This window comes from Bacillus rossius, chromosome 2 (assembly GCF_032445375.1).
Source record: "Bacillus rossius redtenbacheri isolate Brsri chromosome 2, Brsri_v3, whole genome shotgun sequence".
Lineage (NCBI taxonomy): Eukaryota > Metazoa > Arthropoda > Insecta > Phasmatodea > Bacillidae > Bacillus > Bacillus rossius.
The window spans coordinates 78,731,405-78,754,256 of record NC_086331.1 but is presented as its reverse complement, the minus strand read 5'-3'; the positions used below and the strand labels follow the sequence as shown (position 1 = coordinate 78,754,256).

At 35.5% G+C, this 22,852-nt stretch overlaps 2 protein-coding genes across 6 annotated transcripts in view; both read left to right on the top strand.

Annotated features, from left to right (window-relative positions):
• Positions 1–22,078, top strand: part of LOC134529393 (solute carrier family 12 member 8) — a 110,413-nt gene extending 88,335 nt beyond the window's left edge. For all 5 annotated transcript variants that reach the window (XM_063363413.1, XM_063363409.1, XM_063363410.1 and 2 more), the window contains exons 12-13: positions 11,418–11,596; positions 14,327–22,078. In XM_063363413.1, coding sequence (XP_063219483.1) covers positions 11,418–11,596; positions 14,327–14,492 — 345 coding nt within the window. In that variant the 3' untranslated portion in view covers positions 14,493–22,078. The remainder of the gene's footprint in view (positions 1–11,417; positions 11,597–14,326) is intronic.
• On the top strand, positions 3,849–11,411 carry LOC134529394 (uncharacterized). Its single transcript, XM_063363415.1, has 2 exons — positions 3,849–4,722; positions 6,066–11,411. Exon 2 carries the CDS (start codon positions 6,075–6,077, stop codon positions 7,704–7,706), a length of 1,632 nt encoding a protein of 543 aa, XP_063219485.1. The 5' UTR covers positions 3,849–4,722; positions 6,066–6,074; the 3' UTR covers positions 7,707–11,411.
• Positions 22,079–22,852: the final 774 nt, after the last annotated feature.

Here is a 22,852-nt window from a genome sequence, read left to right as displayed (position 1 = left end):
CAGTACCACAATTTGGCTAACCGAAATCCTACAGACTTCAGTGGCAAAAAAATCTCAAGAGTTCTTTCAGTCTCTCATGAATATTCAGACATGGATTGATACTTTTTTTGCTATAGTTGATGTCCCCATGCCTCTCCATGTGCATGCATACAATGATCATAACCCCATAAGACATGTGGAAAAATGTGTTGCAACTACAGATTAAAATTTGAATGCCATTCATAAATGTTGTAACAATCCAGGTTACTGCCCTCTCCACATTCTAAATAAGTTTATTTATAATTAGGACTTATGTATGGTTAGGTTTTTGGGTATGATTTAAATAACAGCTGTTAATTTATGCATTTGCAACATGTTTTATGAATATAATTTATATTCATTTAATTCTTTTTAATAATTTTGATGGTTTGTTTTGTAACGTAGCATGTTTCCGGCCCACTACTTTTAATGAAATTTTAACTTAGAATGTTTTATGTTGCTTATGTTTTCTTTAGGTTCCATAAATATTTATAATCATGTTTCTTCTATTATGCATAGGCATTTAAGATATCTTGTTTTTACTAAAATAAATATTAATTGAACATGATTAATTTTTGTTAGGTTTGACCTAAAGTTTGATTTTTTTTAAGTGAAACTTCTTTGGGCACGATGAGAGTAAAATTTCAAGGCTGAAATTTTAATGCAACTTTTTGTGAAACATTGTCGTGAAACGTTTCTGATCCGAAAAAGACAGAGAATAGGTACTTGGTAAAAGAGTTATACTTTCGAGTCGAGGTTTAAATTGCCAAATAGTTTTCACTTCTAACATGTGTACTGAGTTACATGTGCTCTTTTTTTACTATTTCTTTGTTTGGTTAGTTAAAATTAATGTACGTGTTATTGGAATTTTGTGGTTAAGTTCAAAGTTCTAGAAGGTTTAAAAAGAGAGAAAGACATGGGCGAGACAAGTGAGCAACACTCCTGCACCAGTAAGTTATTTTTCAAGCCCCAAGTTAGTGCATTGTTGGGAAAAACCCAGCGCGTTGTCACATAAATGTGCAGCAGTGGAGTAGAAGTTTCGCTGGAAGTTTTCTCATCAGCCAATCAGGACTAACTATGCTGTGGTGTGATTGTGTCTTTCCAGACTTATGTAGAACAATTTTAGCAGCTCATTTTTCTTATATGGTCATGCACCTGGTTCTGTATTGGTATTGGTCGGCTGACCCACGGAATTGCCTCCCCTTTTTTTTCTACCTTTTGTGAGGAAAGGAAACTTCGTTGTTCAACTAGTGGCGCTTGATCATTGTACCAACTGGTCGCATCATTGTCAACTCGCCAAATTTCTTTATGGAATTGTGACGGGGTAATGTCATGCCTGTTGGTTGGGGCCAGGTAAAATTATAACCTTTTTTTATTTATCATTTTTGTAATTTAATAACTAGAAATTTACCCCAGGCGTCAGCACCAGCCCAGGATGGCCGTGATCACTCCTTAGGACAGAGTCCCGAAGTAATGTACTTCACTTAAAAATTTAAATGAAAGATGACAGTTAATTTTTCTTACTCAGCGACGGAGTCTGTGTGAAAGGAAATAGTCTGTAACTGGAATTGTACTTGTATGTAATGTGCCAATCATGTGCACTATAGGCACCCTTTTTTTAAATAATTGAGTTTTTTTTTAATATTTTTACTTAAATTCTTTGCTCCCTGCTATTTTATTCAGCCCAGTGTACGGCCGAGCAAATTCTTTTTTCAGCGTGTTCCCCCCCCCCCCTGCCCCCCCCCCCCTCACACCATCCGGTTCACAGCTTCGCCAATGCTACATTGTGACTTGGAGTGCTGCTTGAAGCACCCCGGTCCCATAACCCCCACTTGCTGTCATGTACTAAGTCTCGTTACACGAAGCCATTTCGTGACCAAACTTGCGGGGGCAAGCAGACATTCAGCCCCTGGTGACTTCCCCGAAGTTTCGCTATCAGCAAGCTTGGACAACCAGCCTGGTCAAATTCTCGGTGCGACAGACACGTCGCGGTGTTTCGTCGCCTCGGTTCTCACGAACCTTGCAGAATTTCCCCCGCTCTCGCCTGTCCCCTCGTCCAGAACCCAGGCCGTGTCATTCACTGGTCATAACCTCCCCTCCTCCCCTCTAGTCCAGGAAGGTCATAACCCACAGCCGCTCTCACACTCTCGTCCGCACACCCTGCCGGCGACGAGAGGAAATAAGATGCGCCGGACTGCTAAAAGACGTATCCGCGATTCATCTAGCGGAAGCGAGACACACTAACCCCTCCCTACCATCCTGGCTGTTCACCTAAGGGCAGCACTGTCGCGCCCATAAGAACAATGTTCAAGCTGAATCGACGCTCGACCTGACCGTTCTCCGGGCGAGTTGAGTTCCCCACTTCTCTGTCCAGAGTGCGCTGGCCAAGGATGCCAACTTCGAGTGTCTATGGCGACGAGCGCCGATGAATACCGAAGGAGCCCCCCCCCCCCCCCCCCCCCCACCCTTTTTCAAGGGAGACTTGGCCTTTTGATTTAGCGCCCCAAAAGCGCCCCGAGGGCTTTTTTCTTAGGGCAGCCAACCGCGAATGTCTCCGGTCAGCTACTCTCCTGACTTACGCAAGAATTAGAAGACCGCCGATCAATCAATTGGAATGTAGTCTACTACAGTTAAGGCCTCAAGTGCCTATTTACTATTTTTATCTTTTAGTCTGTCCTAAGTAGACGCCAGTTAATTTTTTTTTCCTTTTTCTTCTTCCAACTTTCTTCGTAACCATCATGGTTTCCAAAGCCAACCGCGTGCTACCGCGTCGGTCTACGAGGCGGCAGCCAGGCAGCTGAGTTCTCCCCGCAGTGGTGAGTTTTAAGGTTTTACTCCATTTCCACCAATCCCGGTGGCGAATTCTGCCACCCTACCTAACGCCTGCATCTGAGGTAATTCGTACCGAATGGCCTTTGTTGCAGTGCGGGTTCGAGAGCACCCCTGGAACCCAGTTTGTTCTAGAACATCCCACATCAAGATTTTGGCCCAACAGTTTCACAACACCTGGTGAACGCCTTCGTCATTTTACTATCTCTCTCTTCTCGTCGTCCGCGGCTCACTATGCTTGACCGCCAACATATATATCAAGTCTACCTTACACCTGTGCCTGTTTTTAGACTTTTTTTTATTTTTTTTATTGTTTTATTTTATATTTCTGAACTGTAAATTTATTATTTCAAGTGCTAGCCAATGCAACGAAACAATTTTGTGTAATTATGTGTTAACCTTCATAAGTAACCCCGTTGAGGCCCGGGCCGATGGTCAATTGTTTTTCACCTTTTTTAAATAATGTTGTGTTTAAATTTGTAATATGCAAACCATATAAAAGTTATGAATGCACTGTCAAAATAAATTAGAAAATCAATGAGAATTTAATCTGAATAAATCGAATAGCTTGCCAACCAAACCTCGGCTTCTCATTTATAAGCCTTACGATCCACACCGCCATCTGTAAGCCCACAGGGGCGGTAATAAATTCTTGTTCACCCTCCTTAGTGCCCCTCTGAAGTATTATTGACTTATCTTTTTATTATAAGTTTATCTTTCCAGTACGTTTCCAAATTTTTGTATCTTAGAAGTTTCTCTAAGAAATTACCTAATAGTAATTAGCGCACTAAGGAGAGGTGTAACAGTAAGTTGTGCTTTACTATGTATTTATTTTATTAAAAAAATGCTTAAAAACTCTTATTTTAAAAACAACTGAATACAAACTTTTATCTTAAATTAATATTTCATCCTTAAAGTTGGTGAAAATACTTACCTCAAAACAAAACTTCAAAGTCGTATATTAATATCATAAACTTTTCAATTGAATCAGGTAATTGTTCTATTCCAGGTTGCTTAACCAGGCCAGCCTGGGATGTAACAGTTAACTTTATCATGAAAAAGTTGTTTGAAAATATTTTACTAAATTTTTTTTCTTACTTATTAAAGTTTGTATGTGCTCTCACATTTTTTCTTTGGTATTTTTTACTGTGGTTTTTTGTTTGGAGGCAGTCTGATGCAACAGATTTGCCAGTTATTTAAGCATTAGAAGTGACTGTCATGTGATACTGTAAGTGTGGGAAAGATTCATGACTTAGTAGAATTTCTGTTGCTATGTGCCCGTGATTGGTGGATTTTTCTATGTGTACTGTTTTGTCATTGGTCATAATTGTAAGCTGCTCTGTGATTAGTTATTGATGGCATCACGAATGCAGTTTTTTCCTGTGGGCAAGAAGCTGGAGTCGTAGGTCGCAATGTTTAAGGGGAGTTTTAATGCTCTATCTTCACAAGGTGTCTAGTGACCGGGAAAGCCGGGAATTGTACGGAAATTATAACTGCCAGGAAAAATCCGGGAATTGTAACAGGAATTTTTCATAAATCCGGGGATAAAAACAAAGTTTTATTAAAACGTGTTATGCTGCATTTCATTTCTGGATCATCATCGCTGACCAACAAATACCGTTAAAAACTATCAATAAGTTTTAAGTGGGACGCGAGTCTTCACAGGTCCATGCGGCGCCCGGAGACAGCGCGATAGACTTGGCAACACTGCTTGTGTGACTCACCCACGCGAGCGCACGCACACACACCAGTTCACAATCTCTCGTTCAGACGTCTGGCGCCGTCTAACAGCATTCTGCCGCCGTTTTCCGCTATCCAGTGTTTGTGTTTCGTTGCAATGCGTGTATGTGGATTATTAAGTATTTACAGTAAAACGTAAGTACTGCTTTAATTTTCCAAAGTGGAATATTTGCATTCAGAGGTGGCGGAATTTGTTGCTAATAATTAGAGACCTGAAAAAATCGCGATCGCGATAAACTCTAAAAATAACGCGAGTTGTAATGTTTTGAAGTTAAAAGCGATTTCATAATTTTTTCAGACTTTTTCACGAATTTCTACGAATTTTGCATGAATTTGTGCATTTTCACGTCTTTCCCATCTCAGAATACAACACCAAAACCACCCGATATCGTCACGTACCAAGCTTAGCTGAAAAACTACACGTTGTGCATCGAAACAGCGTTACGTATGCCTATTTTAACCGCTGCTGATTTTCATAACCTCCTTTAAAATGTCCGGGAAGGTTGCTGTCTTTTGATAAGTAAATTCAAACATATTCTGTTTGAATTTTTATACTCTTTAAGTTTTAAATTTAAAAGGTAAACCAATTACAAAACAGAATCTCTGTAAAATCTTATTTAAACATTTGGTTTCGGTTCAGTTTTTTTTTAATTATATGCAGTCAAATAAAATTGCAAATAAAAGTAAAATAACCTCGCTTTTTGTTGCAAATTTTGCGAAAAATAACACCGCTTTTAAGAAAAAATAACCACTCTTTTTTCAGGTCTCTATATAATAATGTATGCATTGACAAAACACATTTCTTTGCGTTGTTTGGCGTTCAGTTTCCTTGCAAAGGTCGTATCCCTATGCCTAAGCAAAATTAAATACTTTTCCAACAAATAAGTTACCTTATTTACCCGTGTAAACGCCCCATTCTAAACTTAAAATATTTTAGAGAGAAAATTTTTAATGTTCTTTTGTTTACTCTGGAAGGCACAGTACTCCATCAAACTGCGTGCGCACATACATTTCACTAGTCAGTAATTTTGTGAACATAATTCTTTTATTGATAGCCTCATTGATAAACGTAATAAATTGAAATAGTGATAATAGGCGGGAGAAAATAGCTATCCGTGCGTGCGCTTGTCCCGTTCCTGGGTAAACATACTGTATTTCTTTTGTACAAATTGTAAACACAACTTTGCAATTTTCGTGCCTTGTAGCTTCCAGAAATTATATAAAATTTACTATCTTGCAATATTATGTGGTTTGTTGAAACATTTTTTTGTCCATCACCCGATGTCTGGGACATCGAGGTCTGAGATATATAGGGTTTACTGTATACCTGACAATACCTGCTACAGATATTAACATTTTGGCCAAAAAGAATAAAGATTACACTACATATTTGTTAGAGACATAGTATGAAGCATTCACACGAGTAAATATGGTAATGAAAAATTGAAGTTACCTAATAGTAATTTTATAATTTTTAGGGACTTGAAATGGCTCGTCGGGTGAGAGGGAAAATTTCGTTTCAAACGGATTGGAAAGTAGAATTCCCTTGGGTTGAAGACATCAAGGATGATCGTCACTCTGCTAGGTGTGCAGTCTGTGGGACTACTTTTTCCATTACTTCCATGGGAAGAACAGCTCTTACAAGCCATGCCAGTGGAAACAAGCATAAGAAAAATGTGAGTAGTGTAGATAAGACAGCGCCAATTCAAATTTGGGCTACTACATCTGCCCCTGAAACATCTAAAGCATCTGAACCTTCACCTTTACCATCTTCATCTGTAATTCAACCTTCGTCAGCTGCTGTTATTCCTGGTGCGAGTATGAATCTACCTGCTGAAGATTCGTTAATCCCGAAATCTGCTTCTACAACCCGCTGTTTGGATAATTTTCTTCTTAAAGACGATGTGACTCGTGCCGAAGCTTTGTGGTGTCTTGAAACGGTGATGAATCATAACTCCTTACGCAGCGCTGCTAGTAGCGTAAACATGTTCAAGCGAATGTTTCCCAACGATCGTGTTGCAAACAATATGAAACTTCAAAAAGATAAAATTTCATATGTCATAGTTTATGGACTTGCTCCTTATTTTTATGATAAGTTGAAAAGTGTTTTGAAAGAGTGTGAACATTTCGTGTTGGGTTTTGATGAGAGTGTGAACAAAATTGCACAGAAACAACAGATGGACTTGTCTGTCAGAATTTGGGACTCAAATGTAAATAAAGTTATGTGTAGGTATGTAACATCCATCTTTTTGAATCACGCTACAGCTGAAGATCTCTTACAAGCCATGAAAACTGGCTTGGAAGGATTTGACATGATGAAGATTATCCAATTATCAATGGATGGTCCTAACGTAAATTTCAAAGTACTTAGGCTTTTACAGCAAGACAGCAGATCTGACCCAGAATCCCCACAGTTACTAGATATTGGTTCTTGTGGTTTACACACAGTGCACAATGCCTTTAAGACAGGCATCAAGAAATCTGGTTGGGAGATAATTGAGTTTCTTAGAGCCCTTTACAATTTGTTTAAAGAGGCTCCAAGTCGACGAGGAGACTATACAGAGGCTTCAAACTCACACGTGTTTCCTTTGAGGGTTTGCTCAATTCGTTGGATTGAAAATGGCAAAGTAGCGAGGAGAGCAATGGAAATATTGCCACTTGTTGAAAAATATGTCAACATAGTCAAAACCACAGCAAAGGAACCATCTTGTAATAGCTTTTCTGTTGTATGTAAAGCCCTGCAAGACAAACTCCTGCAAGCGAAAATAGCTTTCTTTGAGGCACTGGCAAGTGACGTTGAACCATTTTTGGTAGAATTCCAGTCTGATTCTCCAATGGCACCATTTCTTTTCGATAGTTTGACATTTATTGTAATGACTGCTATGAAAAGAATTGTGAAAACCGAGATTATTGAGAAAACTCCTCTTCACAAAATTGATGTTTTCAAACAGAATGCAAATAAGACTTTTGTAAATCTCAAGGATGTGAAACATGTTGAGCTTGGTTACAGTACCCGTGCAGCACTAAGGAAGTGTAAGAATGCCTCTGAGAAAGATATTTTAATTTTCAGAAAAGAGTGTCGGAATGTCCTGCAATTTTTTGTGAGTAACTGTTGCTGAAGTCTCCTCTGAAGTATTCTCTTACCAAGGCTCTTACTTTTTTGAACCCTTATCATATTTCTTCCAAAGATAGTTGTGTAAAACAACTTACTACTGCTCTTGACCACCTCCTTACGGCCAATCTTCTGCCAGCTAGCACTGTTGAAAGGGCTGATAGAGAGTACAGGTTTCTTTGCTCGCAATCAAATGTCATTGAAGAAATGAAAACCTACTCTAAGTCTGAAACTCGCTTGGATACCTTCTGGGTGCAGCTTATAGAAGGAAAGAAGGAATATGAGAACCTCTTTAAAGTAGTCAAACTACTTTTAATTTTGTCTCACGGCAGTGCTAACATCGAACGAGGATTTTCAGTGAACAAAGAAATTTTAGTCGAAAATCTGAAAGAACCATCACTCATAGCCCAGCGTCGTATTTTTGATTTTGTTAGTAATGAGCCGGGTGGACTGATGAAGCTAGACATTCCTAAAGCCATGATTCATGCAGTGAGGAATGCTTATTCCATGTACAGTGAGGCACTTGCAGAGCAGCAGTGTGCAAATAAGAAAATTTTCAAGCTAGCGGAAGAAAGAAAACGTGCAGCTACTGAGATCAAACAGCTTGAGGCGAAGAAACTCATGTTGCTTGAGGATGTACAGCGTGCAGTATCTGCCATCGATGAGAAGGTGAAAGATCTTAAAAAATAGTATAGGGCTGTGTATTGCATGACACTATACAGTTAAACTTCTCACAGTTTTGTACTAGTGTGACTATGGACCAAACAAGCTGCAAGACAATTACTATCGAACCAGGACAAATGAAAAATTCCAATGTTTTAATAATGAATTTGAAGTTCCAACATTTCCAGTGAGAAGGTAGGCCTGCATATGTCTTTGATGTTTATAGCATCTTTAGATGATCATTTTGTTAAAATGCTTTTTCTCATTACATACAGTAGTAATTTAGTAATTTATTGCATTTGTTCAATTTTGCATGTACTATCATGATTTTGGGGTAAAATTTTATCGCGTATGATTTACATGTATTCTTTTCATTTTTGATATGTACAGGAATGTACAGGAATTGTACAGGAATTTTTTCTGATCATTTCCCTAGACACCTTGCTTCACAATGTTAAATTCCATAACTTCATGTTCTTTTTTCTCAGAAACTACTTTATGGAACAGATTGAAATTAGCTCACCATAATCTACTATGGTTGTTTAGTACTTTAACATAGGGGTTTCCATTTATTATTGTTGTAAAAATAATTATAATTTTATTTCAAAAAGTCATAAATTTATGTAAATATTTCTGATAAATATTTTTTTTCCACAAAACATATTGTGTTTAGAGCAATATCCCTACGTTAAAACATTTAATGTAGTGTGCACAGTGCATGGTAAAAATTTGAGATTTTTTGGATTGTTAGAAGTTGAGATAAAGGAACAAATGCATTGAAAAAATGATTTCACAGAACATTGCATTTTAAGTTTATCGCGCGTTGTTTCACTAATGCATCCCTGAACCATAAAATGGATTGTCAGGGTCTTCTTCTTGTTTTAAAATCTCTTCTAACTTCCTCTTTGCTACGCTTTGCTTTGCTATGGCGACAATTTAATCTTGGTAGCTGATTCCCTTCCTTCAACTGTGCAGTTTTCTTCAGGTGTCACAATTACAGCATTTGCATATGCTGAAACTACTTCTGTTTTTGTTTTACCAACATTCTTTCTCTTCTTGAATACTCTTGAACTTATAGGCATTTTATAGGCTATAATGTACAGTAACACTGAGATGAAGTTGGTATAACAGTACAATAAACAGAAGTAAAAAAAAATCACTTTTTGACAACAAACTCCATACATAACCTAAAAAAAAGGACAATAGAATATTTGGAGTTTGTGAAAATCAATAAAGCTACAGGTTTACAAAATTATAAAAATAGCAATACTACCAGTTCAAGAAAATTTCTTGACAGTAATAAATCAAACTGAAACAAAAATTAAATATATTTTTTTATGTATTTACTATTTGAACCATTATGATAAAAAAAAATTTTGCACACTAACAAAATAATAAATACATACATTATAAAAATTAGAAATACATTATTCACATACAATTAATCAATTAATTAATTATTATCTCAAAATCTAAAACTGAAAAAGTAGTAAATTACTCAAAAATAAAAACTGTAATTTATATCGTGACAGCAAAAAAATTGCATGCATAACCTAAAAATTATGTAAAATCATAACTGGTACAAACAATAAAAATCAATATTGATACAAGTATGTGAAAACATATAAAAGTAAAAAAAACCAACCCAGGAAAACTTCTGACTGTAAGAGATAAAATCTTGGAAAATTTTTTTTGCATTGTTAAGAATTAATAAACACTATGTATTATATATCATTTTAAACGTTAGAATTCAGGCTATACGATAAAATAAAAGTCTTGAAATCGATTTTTTTTTTCCAAATTTTTTTATTGAAACTCCCCTAGTGGCAGCTCGCCAAATTTAAATAAGTATGTAGTGTTCATAAGAATTTCACGTCTGTGGTCTGGGCCGTGCTGAGTAACATTCTGTCGGATAGTTTTTCAATTAAAAGTTTTTGACCACAGGTGGTAGCGTAGGCCCAACTAGAGCTGTTGATAGTAAATCGTTGGCCATACAGACAAGGCAATTACCTATCAGCCCTTCTTATGGTGAGTTCTAGCAACCATGGAATTTACACATCAAATAGTCAGGAAAGATTGTGCCTAAGTAATGAATTGAGTTGTTTTCACAAGTAGAGTTGTTTTTTGGTTTCTGCAAGTTTTTTTTTTTCCATTTACTTGTTTTTGTGGTCTGAAGATGGCAACCATTGTGACTTAAGATTTTTCGTGAAGGATTAATAAAAACCATTAAACATCAGTAATAGTTGTCAGAGAGACTTTATTTCAAAGATCGGTAATCGTTAGAAACATTTTTTTTTCTTGGAGCTTAAATAATATTACAATATTTAATCCAAATTTCTCCAAATGTTGATGTATGTGCAATCTAGACCAATTTTGAGCTAGCCGGAGGTCTGTATTGGCATATTGTAAGTTATCATGACTTAAATGAAAAACATATGGAACTGCATTAAAATTTGTGAGTATAAAATTTTTTTTTTAAATTGCTTTGTGTACTTTAGATTTACCCTAGATTAATCAATATCACTGGCACAGTGTTATCTTGTCACTGAATTTTCAAATCATTTTCCTCCAAACCAGTGGGAGTGTAGCTATGGAGCTGTGTCCATACCTGTAAGTTTGGGCACTGTATTAATGTGGCAATAACAATATCAGCGACAACAATAATAAATTTGACATAAAATGTTGTCTGGGATGCAAAATCTTTTGCTAAGCGTGTACCAAAATTATAAAGAAGCTATCAGAATGTGTGCATTTTTACTGCTATCAAAAGAAATTAGTGGAAAATAAAAATCCTTAGTTTTAATTTACAGATCATGTGATATTCAGGATTTCAGTTTATAACACTAGTTTAGCCATACTCTTTAGAATTATATCTTTTGTAGTTAAAAAAGTCAAAATATATGGACAATATTTGTTTTATAAAATCATATGATAAATGTATCATAAATATTGTTTGCAATGTTCGCAAGCAGTACATTCCTTGTGTAAGAGAACATTTTTTTTATAGATGTTCCTTAATTAATGTTCATTGACATAGATTCTTATTTGTTTTCAGGCAGTGGTCAAACTCCTTATTATGTTTCTGGTACATTGGGGATATGCACTGGCAAATATTGCTGTAGTGCTTTTGGTTTTCTTCTACGTAGGACATGCCAACCCTGCTGTGAAACCTGGCCTGGCTACAGAGTTCAAGTTTCTACACTGGCTGAAAATGTGCTTTTTGAAGCTAGTTAGGTAATATCAACCACAGTTACATTACGTCACCAATTAAAGTTGTAGCTGATTTGTTAAAGATACAAGTCTGAATTAAAAGAACTTACTGAGTTGCAGTAATGTATAAATGCTAATGTTATTTTTAAAGAATCTATAAATACTGTTATTATTAAGTTTTAAATTTTTGGGGCTACTATAATTTATGTAAAATTTGCATTCTAGTCTAGATAACAAATAAATGGTGAGTGTAGAGTAAAAATGTAAATTATAAATTGAATATCAACAAACAGTCCAATGGAAGTTCTCTCAATGTATATTTGCAGGATGATTGATTGATTTTGTAACAAGCTTTTATAAATGATAGAGCAGTAGTATGAACAACTTTTATATTGAAATACATTTCAGGAAAATTTAATTTTACAGTTACAGGGATGATGTACATTGTATCGGTTATAAGTAACATTGCAGCAAAACAACTCATAATTTTAGTTATTTCATTTTAAAAGTTGATCAAGCATATTTGTTTCAATGATATTATGATTACAGATCAAACACTAGTTTTAATAAAAAATCGCAGGCTTGGTGGCCATTTCTTTTGGGTTTTAGCCGTGTCAATAGTGACTCTTGATGCTGCTAAAAACTACAAGCCAAAATACCTCAAACATCAGTACTCAGTACAGGATTTATTCTAAACGAATCCTACCAGCCTCAAAATAAGCTTGAGAATATGTCTCCAGGCATATTTTTTTTGATAGTTCAGGACTTGATATGGGTATTCAGAGAGATTCTTTGTGGTAAACCACAGCATGCTGTTTAAATGACATCTCATGCACACACATACAAACAAGCACTTTTGGTTGACACGATAGGGATGGAGACAATGCTTAACAATATTTTTTTCTCTTATGATTTAGATGTTGAGATGTGTATCAATAATTAATCAATTGTTTTATTCAATGATCTTTTCGGTACTGACGATCCCATTACCATGCTAGTACAGTAAACTCTCGATTATCTGGTTGACGGGTTATCGTGCTTTATTTTTTTATGAAGTTGTAAAAAAAATGACGGGGTGTAGCTACGCCGTGACTGCGCTGCGCTATTCTGGCTCAACTCCCCCCCCCCCCCCCCCCCCCTAATTTTTTTTTTTTTTTTTCATTTTCTTTTCACAGCACCCCACCACACTAAAAAAAAAGGTCCCTCTACCTCTTTTACTTTCCCACACTCCTGATGGCTGGAAGAGGCATTTTTCACGCAGTTATTTACATCAGTTCTCCCAGGCACATTTGTTTTTGTAATCATGTCTGGTAAAAGGAAACGTAAAGTGCTGACAATAGCAGAGAAGTTAGAAGTTGTGGACAGGTTAAAAAAAGGAGAAACTGCCGCGAAATTAGCACAGGAATATGAAATTGGAATCCAAACCGTGCGAGACATTAATAAAGCAGCCAGTAACACAATAGGAGGGGGAGAGCATCTTGAAACCGCCGAGCGAGAGAGAGAGAGAGAGAGAGAGAGGGAGCATGTTGTTCGCCACCAGACACCCCTTCCTCCCCCCACACCCCCACCCAACAACAGCCTTCATTCTTTCTCAACAGCTAGGTGCGAGTCATGGTCCACAGCCCCGGCGCCAGCATAGCCACGGCCCTCTCTCGCTTTGCAGCCTTTGTTTACTGCGTGAACCTTTTTTCCTTCCAACTAAGCCATTTAAATCACTCTTTCTTACGAAAGAGCCAACAAGGAAGCACTCGTAATAACCAGATTAGTTTAGGTTTACTATTTACGTAGTCAAACTGATGGTGCATTTCAAAACTCTCGTAACTTCGAAGGTCTCGTAGTATCTCATACTCGTAGTTATGACTGTAAAGTGCATCCTAATTTTAATAGGCGGAATTAACAAGAAACAATATCTTGCCGCGCGAGGTAGAAAAATAAAATGCAATAGCTGGAAGGGGGGGAAAAAGGTGTATAATATTGTGCTGTGGTTCAGACACTTATTTTGTAGTGACCCCGGATAATAGGTCATTAAAAGGGTGGAGGGAGATGCTGAGTTGAGACTGCCGCCGCTCTCCCTCCCGTAGCAATAAAGGGGACAGGAGAAGGATGGTGGCAACACAGTGCCAGTATTGTTTACGGTCCAATAAGCTGGGACACGGTATACAAAGAATTTGCTTGTACTCATAGAATTCTACTGAAGAGACATTCTTTTGCCAGTAAATACACCATTTTTAAGTGGTGAAACGGATTATCCGGGTTTTTTTATGGGCATTCAATTATCCGGGCATCGGAAGGTCCCAATTAACACGGATAATCGAGAGTTTACTGTATGTCCTTATCAGCAAACAGCTTGGGAGGGGTAGCCGTAAAAATGCTATTACTTTCTTCGTTCAAAACCTTTTTCATTTGTAGTGTGTTCACAGTTTCGTGGTATGATTAGGTACAAGAGCAATACCAACAACCGACCATGCTTTCTACAACCAGTCAAGGCTGGTTTTATTCATTGATTGCCCATTCCAGCAACCTAGGTTGCATACCTGGCTCTATCAAAACTTATAAATCATAAATACTACCTTATTTAACACAAATATATACTTATTTGATGCTTGTGAAGAATATTTGCCATATACTTCTATATGTGTGTGTGTGTGTGTGTGATTGTATTTAGCCAGTGGACGTACTTTTAAGAAAGGCTACCTACTTTTATTTGCTTAAATTTGTTTTCATTGATGCAATTTGCCTTAAATGTTTTTGCAGGAAACGAAGTCAAGAATATGAACAAATTGTTTTGACACCTAGCTGTCCAGAAGTTGTTGTAAATGCATCTCAGATAAATGAAGAAAATGAAGATTTTGCATCTCGTAAAAGATACCACCATTCCTCAAATATACAAGGATATGTGGCAGTTGAGGATGATGAATAAATTGCTGCTGTGTTACTGTACATTATTTTTGCTATTGGTATAGTGATTTAAAGAAAAATAAACTAACACTTATTTTTATATAAAATTTTGTGACTTGCAATAGATACAAGAAAACATTTTTATGTGGTTTAAAGAGAGTTAATTTTAAGGGTTGGTCAGAAACTGATTTCCACTCCCTCAATGCCAAACATTCCTTGTCCTAACCAATATTCACCCCTTTTTGCTGATTATCAGAAATAGCCTACAATTTAAATAAATGTCCTTTAGTAAAAATAAGCATTATTTCCTTTATATATATATATATATATATATATATATATATATTAATAAGTGTACTAAATGGTTTCACTTCAATCATTAATATAAATATGCTCATCACTGACTCACTGACTGACTCTTTTTTCATGCGCTTACAGTGTAACATTTTCATTGCTCTTTGTTAACGTGTTCCTTTTAAGCATTGCTGCTGAGTCCATGGTGCAAAGATAATATGCATTGGGGCATAGCATCTTATTTTGTAAAGGCCTATAGTTTCAGCATTTTTCAGTGATAAAGTTGCATGCCGTGGCTTAGTTTGCCACGTTTTGGCTGCGTATATCTGTTTAATATAATTCAAGTTGTTGGCCTCCACTTGTAAATATGTATTTACCAACCACTCTTGTTCATTTTTCCAGCGCTGATGATAGGATTAAATTTATCGCGAATAGATGTTAAGGCACATTTGAATTGTAGCATGCTAATGTTGCAAACTCTGTTCAGTTGAACACCTTCATACAAATTGCACTGCCAATATGGTTGCTATCCTGGTGTATATTGAATGGAATCTACAGCAAGGAACATTAGTGAATGACCTGAGACAATTAATATGCAATGTAGTTTTTTAAGAGGCTCTTCATTAAAAATAATTTTTTTGTCAAATTGTTTTTGTCGTTTCATATATATATATATATATATATATATATATATATATATATATATAAAGAAATCAGAAATAATTTTCATTTGCACAATATTAAAAGAAATAGAATTTTTGATAAATAATGTGTGTATATTAAATTAACATGTTTGTTAAATTCGTCATTTTTCAGTTGGCACCTTAGGCACCTTACAACTAGTAATAAATAAAAAAATTCTTTATAAATATGGTTCATTGCTGCTCTTTTCAGCTATGCATGTTAATGTTTATGCTCTCTAAATTTTTTTTCCTAAGATTACACAAAAACACAATTTTTGATGTGATCTGGCAGCAATGATAATCTCTGGTTTCTCACATTCATTTGTTAAACTAAAAGAAATTTGCTCATAATTTCCTGTTTTTAGTTGTGCACACACACTATCCAAATTGTGTGTATTATTTTTAAAATTATGAATTTTTTGCAATTTTAAAATATTTATTAAAAAATATTGAAAAATATTTTATACTTATACATGTACTCATATTTTGAGACCAAGCTTTAATATCAATTTATATTCAGTAGTAATAGTTGGTATCAGAGCAATCCTATTGGTCTGTGTTGTGTATCTGGCAAAAAAAAATGTTGAACCTGTTTAGCATGATGTCTAAAGCAACCAAGCATTTTTTTCCGCCAAATTGTTTTAGTGGAGGATTATATTAGATTTTTCACTGCCATGTGTTAAAGCTCCTTACAGTATTATTTTCATTATGTTCAAAACAAATGTTTTTGATTATGCATTCATTAATTACCTTCTAGATATTTTTTTTTTAATTTCTGTTTATCTTGGCATTTTACTCTCTTATACTCTTTTAATGTTCTTGTCTATTGTTTATATTTTTTTTCTGTCTAAACTTACTTTTAAAAAAATGCTGCTTGAATTTTCTCTCTTGTCTAGACAATAGATTTTTAAAATATTTTATTTTTAAACATTTCATGTTGGCTCAGCTATTTCAATTTGGTTTCAATGTAAATATTTTTGAATGGAATTGATTCTTGGCTTCATGTTTTTTCCTGCAATTTTGGTTTGTGTTTGTTAATTTTTGCCAGTGGTTGCTATTTTTGTGCATGTTATTATTATACATTTTATACATAAACATTAACAGTTGATTTTTAAATATTTAAATACCTTTTAAAATGTATTTGTATAGGGATGGTTTTTTTATACTGTGGATAAGTATAAAATACAAATCTGAACTTCAGTTAATTTTTACAAGTAACTGTAGACAAATTTTGCAAAGTATCACCACCTATGTTATATTTAAACTTCACAGATCCATATATGTGTGCTGTGGTTTATCTTAAACTGGTTTACATTTTTAAACAATCCCAGATGCCTACTTGTTTTGTTGGTGTTGAAACACAAATGTTTTTCATTTGAAACCATGTATACCAGATGTTAGGAAACTGCAGGGCATAAATTTGATTGGTGGGAGAAAATGCCAAAACTAACAAATTTTGTTAAGGAATGTATGCCCAGAAATGAAACCTTGCAAAGTAACAGGCATGAATAGTAGTGAAAAAATTGACTAAGAGGGCATGCTTTCGCAGCATCGCGATGCTCAAATGCTCCACGGGAAGCAGGCGACGAGCTGGCTCAGATGTTTAGAGTTTTTTGAAATGCACTAGCAACCAGTACACCAGCCCCTCAAACTAACGCTCTAATTCGTTCCAGGAAAATAGAACGCTAATCAAATACGTTTTTGCCATAAGAGTGCATGTTGTTCATAATAATTGGTTCTCCAGCCACTGAAATCCGTTTGTTTACTATTCCTTATATGACATTTATTTCGTTTAAATGTATGTATTTACATACTGTTAACACATCTAAATACAATTTAAGAAAAATATAAATGTATAAATTGCATTTAAAGTTCAAATAACCTAAAATTATACTATATTTAAATGACAGGCGGCATAATTGAACTGTACATAGCCTACTAACCTCATATTTCCTTACGAAGCACGTGTATATGTCACATTTTTTAGTTAAAAATAATAATATTTTTAACATATAAGCTCTGTTTGAATGTTTAAGAATAGAGAAGAATAAATTTTACATTTTATATTAACAAAATGCTATCTTAAAACAATAGCGTACATAAGGGTATAAAACGAAATTCGCAACTGTTTTTATAGCATGCATGTCTGCCAACTTCAACACTAAACAACACACAAAAGTTTTATTATTGTTTGTGTGAAGGTCCTACATCGTCATCATCACAGTATACTTTCGGTTTTTTCTTAAAAAAATGAGTCAATTGAACATTGTTTTGCAGCCCTTTTGCCTTCCCAGTATAAAACTTTGTAGCAATTTAAGGAACTGTCCATGCTTCGAATCACATTTGACCTTCTCTCGGTGTTTGGGTCGTTTTGCCGCAATATTTCAAATCCCTTCTCAAAAATTTGGAGTGCCTCATTAATAATTTTGGGCGTTAATGTAGGCATAAGCTGAGTTTCATCATCACTTGCCTCTTCTTTGTACGCATTTTCTTGCTGCTCTGCGAAAGCGATTAAGTCATCATTTGAAAGACCATCAGTATCATTTAATATTATTTCTTCGACATCGTTAAAGTCCATGTTAAGTCCCACTTTGTTTCCTAGGCTAACAAGTTCACTGATTTCCTTAGTTTCGTCAAATCCATGGAAATCCTGTACACATTCTTCCCAAATCTTTCTCCAAGCACATCCAGTGTAATCAATTGCATCTTTGATATTAAATGTTCTCCAGAAATCCCTCAGACTTGGTGCATTTTCCCCATTGGTTATCCTTACAACTTCTGCTAGCATTTTTCTCATGTAGTACCTCTTGAATGTAGAAATTACCCCCTGATCCATGGGCTGGATAAGTGACGTGTTTGGTGGCATGAAAACTACTTCCACAAAACCAAGCAGTTTTTCTAGTGTTTTCTTAGATGGGTGACCTGGCGCCTTATCCATGAGGAGTAAAACTTTCTTTGCAATATTTTTTCCATCAAGATATTTCTCTACAGCGGGACCAAAGTGGTTCTCATACCAATCAAGAAAAAGAGCTTGTGTTACCCATGCTTTTTTGTTGGCCTTCCATGTGACGGGAAGATGGGATTTATTCACATTCTTTAACGTCCTTGGATGTTCTGAATGGTAAACTAAAAGAGGCTTGAACTTAAAGTCTGCTGCCGCATTTCCACCCAACAACAATGTCAACCGATCCTTAGCTTCACACCTGGGGCAGACTTTTCTTCTTTGGAAATAAAAGTTCTCTTCGGAAGCCGTTTCCAGAAAAGACCAGTTTCATCAATATTAAACACTTGATGGTCTGAGTAGTTTCCCTTTTCAATTATCTTTTGTAGTTCTGTCTCAAATTGTTGTGCACCTACAGCATCTGCACTCGCAGCCTCGCCCTTCATGGATATGCTGTGAAGATTTGAACAATTTCTGAAATTATTAAACCATCCATTACTGGCCTGGAATTTCTGTGCATTGTATTCCTCAGGGAACGATTCCTTTAGGTCTTCATATAAACTACGTGCCTTTTCTTTGATAATATCAGCACTTAGTGGTATCCTATGCTGTGCATTGTCATCAGTAAAAATAGTTAGCAATTTCTCCATTTCTACCATTATGCTCGGGCGCGCCTTTGATATTTGTGTTGCTTGGGACGGTGCACATAATGCCGCGGCCTCTAGAATTTTTTTCCTTGTTTTTTAATATTGTCCTCACTGTTGAACCGGGAAGTCCCAAGGCATTAGCCACATCAGTCTTTCGCTCACCAGAATCAATACTTTTCAGCACATTTAATTTAAACTCTAAACTAAAACGTTTCCGCTCAGTTTTCTCGACACTCGAAACGAACCCGCACTTTCACTCGCCATATTTTCAAAACTACTAATTTACGTAACACAGGATAAAGTATGTAGTACTTATTAGGTTTAGTAATTAGTTTATATTGAAATTGATTCTAAAACAAGAGTAACTTAGTATACGCACGACTAGGAGTCAGCGCAGCTTGTCATGCAAGATGTGAACTAGCCTCGAAAGCTTCCGGCATTTCCCACTAGAGCTGCTACTGAGTTGCAAGACGGCGAAGTATGTATAAACATTAGCTAAACACACACGTAGGCATCGGCAAATGTATTTACGAAATATTATTTACTGTGCAATTTTAATTAGGCTTTAAAAATATGCGATGGAAGCGAATAACTATTACATAAAAAGGTAATATCTTTTTTTGATTCGTCATAATGTTTCTCTTACACAAGTGCCATCTTATCTTCAATTTGTTGCATTTTGTTTGTTACATTGTGCACTTATGAAAATAAAATAAATTATGTGGACGAGAAAGAACGCTACTTCGAATATATGACCGTGCTACTTCAAATCATGCCCTAATTAATTGGCGTCGTTACTTCAAAACAGCGCTAATAGAACAGTGTTACTTCGAGGGGCTGGTGTATTCTGGTGTACAGCACAGTGGATGGTTGGTTGTGATACATTTACATGTTTGACTTAGGCGATAAGCACAGTGTTGACTGTTAGTGAGTTTTGATTAAATATTTTATAAACAGCAACGGCATGACAGATTTACATTTGCAGAGATGGAGGATATGTTAATGGTGTACGGGGAGGCGAGATGAGTTGCAGCAGGAGCAGTGTCCCTTAACCAAGGGCCAGGGCCGCTGAGAGAATTTGTGGGCCCCTGGGCAGCTGGGGTAGTAGGCCCCCTTCCTTTTTTTTTTTGCATACCACTTCTACGTACTATGTATACCATAAATATATATGGTATCGTACAATTGCATCCTTTATTTGATCATACATAACAATTTCCTAGTTACGCAAAAAAAAAAAGAGCATTTGCATGTATTATCTCAGTGCACTTTTACATTGTTATTCCCATCAAAATACAAATAATAATTAATTTTGATGTATATATTTCTAAAAAAAAAAAAAAAAAAAAAAATCTTAAATGGTAATCAGAAATTGCATTATTATATGAGTGTTTAAAATACATAAGTATAATAATTTATTCTGAATGTAAATATTATTAAAATAATGTAAAGTAATAATCAATTTTATTACTTCGAAAACATCAAACACACAATAATTTTACAGTATATTGACAATCATAAATTTGATTTTCTAATCAATGTGATCACCAATGCAACGTTTGTAACTACTGGTGGAGAAAAATACTACTACGACCAAACATTTATTCTGGGAAAAGGAGGGGGGCGAAATGCTACTCTCTCCCGCCTTCTTTCCCCCCCCCCCCCCCTGCATAACAGCACGGTGGCGACTCGCCCGTGCTGCCCTCCTGTTCCGACGTCCCTGTAACGTTCCCATTTCTGCTACTACGCAAGTATTTTGGTGTGAACTGAATGTTACAAGTACCTACTGCTCGGTTAGGTTATTGGTTATCGACTGTAGTTTTAGGAACATATATATATATAACAAGATGTTTTAATAGCAGGGGGGAAATGTTTTTCCAGCCATTTATTTTCCACTTCCCAGCCGGGCGCCCGGGCCCCTGGGCATTTGCCATTTGCCCCTTTTGCCCCCCCCCCCCCCCCTCTCGGCGGCCCTGCCAAGGGCACTCTCATAACAGGCATGTACTGAATAGGGGGATACCAATAATATAGATGCAGCTCCGTTAGTGAAACATTGGATATAATTTCAGTTCACTTTAAAAATTTTCTATCAGTTTTCCTCATGCTGTTGAATAGAGATTACTTCACTTGGATGAAAATACATGGAATACATCCTCTTTAATGTAAAATGTTATGTGGGGGAAGTCACAATTTGTGAGAAAAGAATTAAAAGAAGCTAAATTACACATATAATAACTTCATGTATTTCATACTTATATTCTGGAATCCCTTCACATAAATACTATGATAAAAGTTTTAAAAGCTCAGGTATGTATCACTGCAAATAAAACTAAGGGAGCGAGAGCCATTTTTAATTTGGGTTGTGTCACAAATTGAGCTTTAGCTTGGTTAAAACACTATTCCAAGTTGATGAATCAGATAAAATTTTTAGGTTTTTCCATCTTACAATTATTTTTATGTTAAGTTTAATGAAAGATAGTTTTATTGCCACAGGAAATGTATGGCACACTCCGATGCTGAAGACTGTTTTGATATTTTGGCAAGTTTCTCGACATAAACAACAGTTGTTTATCTTTGACCAAGTAAATACATTAACAGTTGTTTATCCTTCGCTAAGAAAATAAATAACCAGTTATTTATTCTTCACCAAGTGAACCACGCGAGATAAGATACATAGTGGGCAGTTACGTGCAGCAGTAAACGTTAACATACATGCTGATAAACAGGTGTCCAATCTTGCAATGTCATGCACCTTAAGAATTTACATTAAAACAATTTTACATAAACTGCATGGTGTTTTGTAACTGGGTAGGCAGCTTTATCGAACACTGGCTGTGTTTAGGTTTGTGTAAGAAGCCAAAAATCATAAATTTCAGGTTGCAGAAAAGAATTAAATGCCAATGAAGTACTAAAATGATGTAAAAAAAATAACATGTACTTTGAAAGAGAGAGGACACAAAAAAAAACCAGACAAAAACAACTAAAATGTTTCAAATATTTTGATCACATGGCTTTCATCAGGAGTGAAGACACCATGTACACACAATGTATGTGTTTTGTCTAATTTTTTCAAGTCCTGTCTCTTTCAAAGTCTATACCTACTGTTGTGGGTAATTTTCTTTGAATTGAAGCATTTTGTATTGATTTTGTTTTTTTTCAGTGAGTAATAGTGTTTAAAATTTGAAGTGAAATGTGATACAAAATAAGAAAACAAAAACAAGAAACCTTAATAGTGTACGTTGTTTTAGGGTAGTACTTATTACAATTTTGAGTGCCAAAGTATGTTGTATGTTCCTAATAGACTCTTTAATATATGATACTACTTATTTATAATACAGGCTGTAAATGCATTTATTATTATTATTATTATTAGTTAGGTTTAGTTACAACAATTTAATCAATTTTAAATCTTGAAATTTCTGGTATGGCTATAAACGGGGATAAATAAATAAAAAACAAGCTAACATTCACAATTTTAAGAATGAATTAACTTAATGTGAAAAGAATTAAATTAGATACTATTTATTTCAAGACTAACAAATGGTAAAAGTATTCAAGTCATAAAAGATCATTAAATAAATAAATATGCAGAAAGGAAAGAAAAATTAAACAAATAAAATTCAGAGTTATATTCTGGAGTTTAAATGCAGAACACAATATTCATAACCCACTATAAAATTATATACATGCGGTAGTTATAAATAAATTCCTAGTCTTAACATTTATTTAAAAAAGACATTAAGGTGAAAAATTTTTATGTTGCTTCCCACCTGAAGCAGGTCAGCATGGATGGAGTAGGGCTGATGCTCAATGTAACAGC

Excerpts from the sequence above, each read along its gene's own strand:
- LOC134529394 (XM_063363415.1), top strand. The coding sequence starts at position 6,075 with ATGGCTCGTCGGGTGAGAGGGAAAATTTCGTTTCAAACGGATTGGAAA.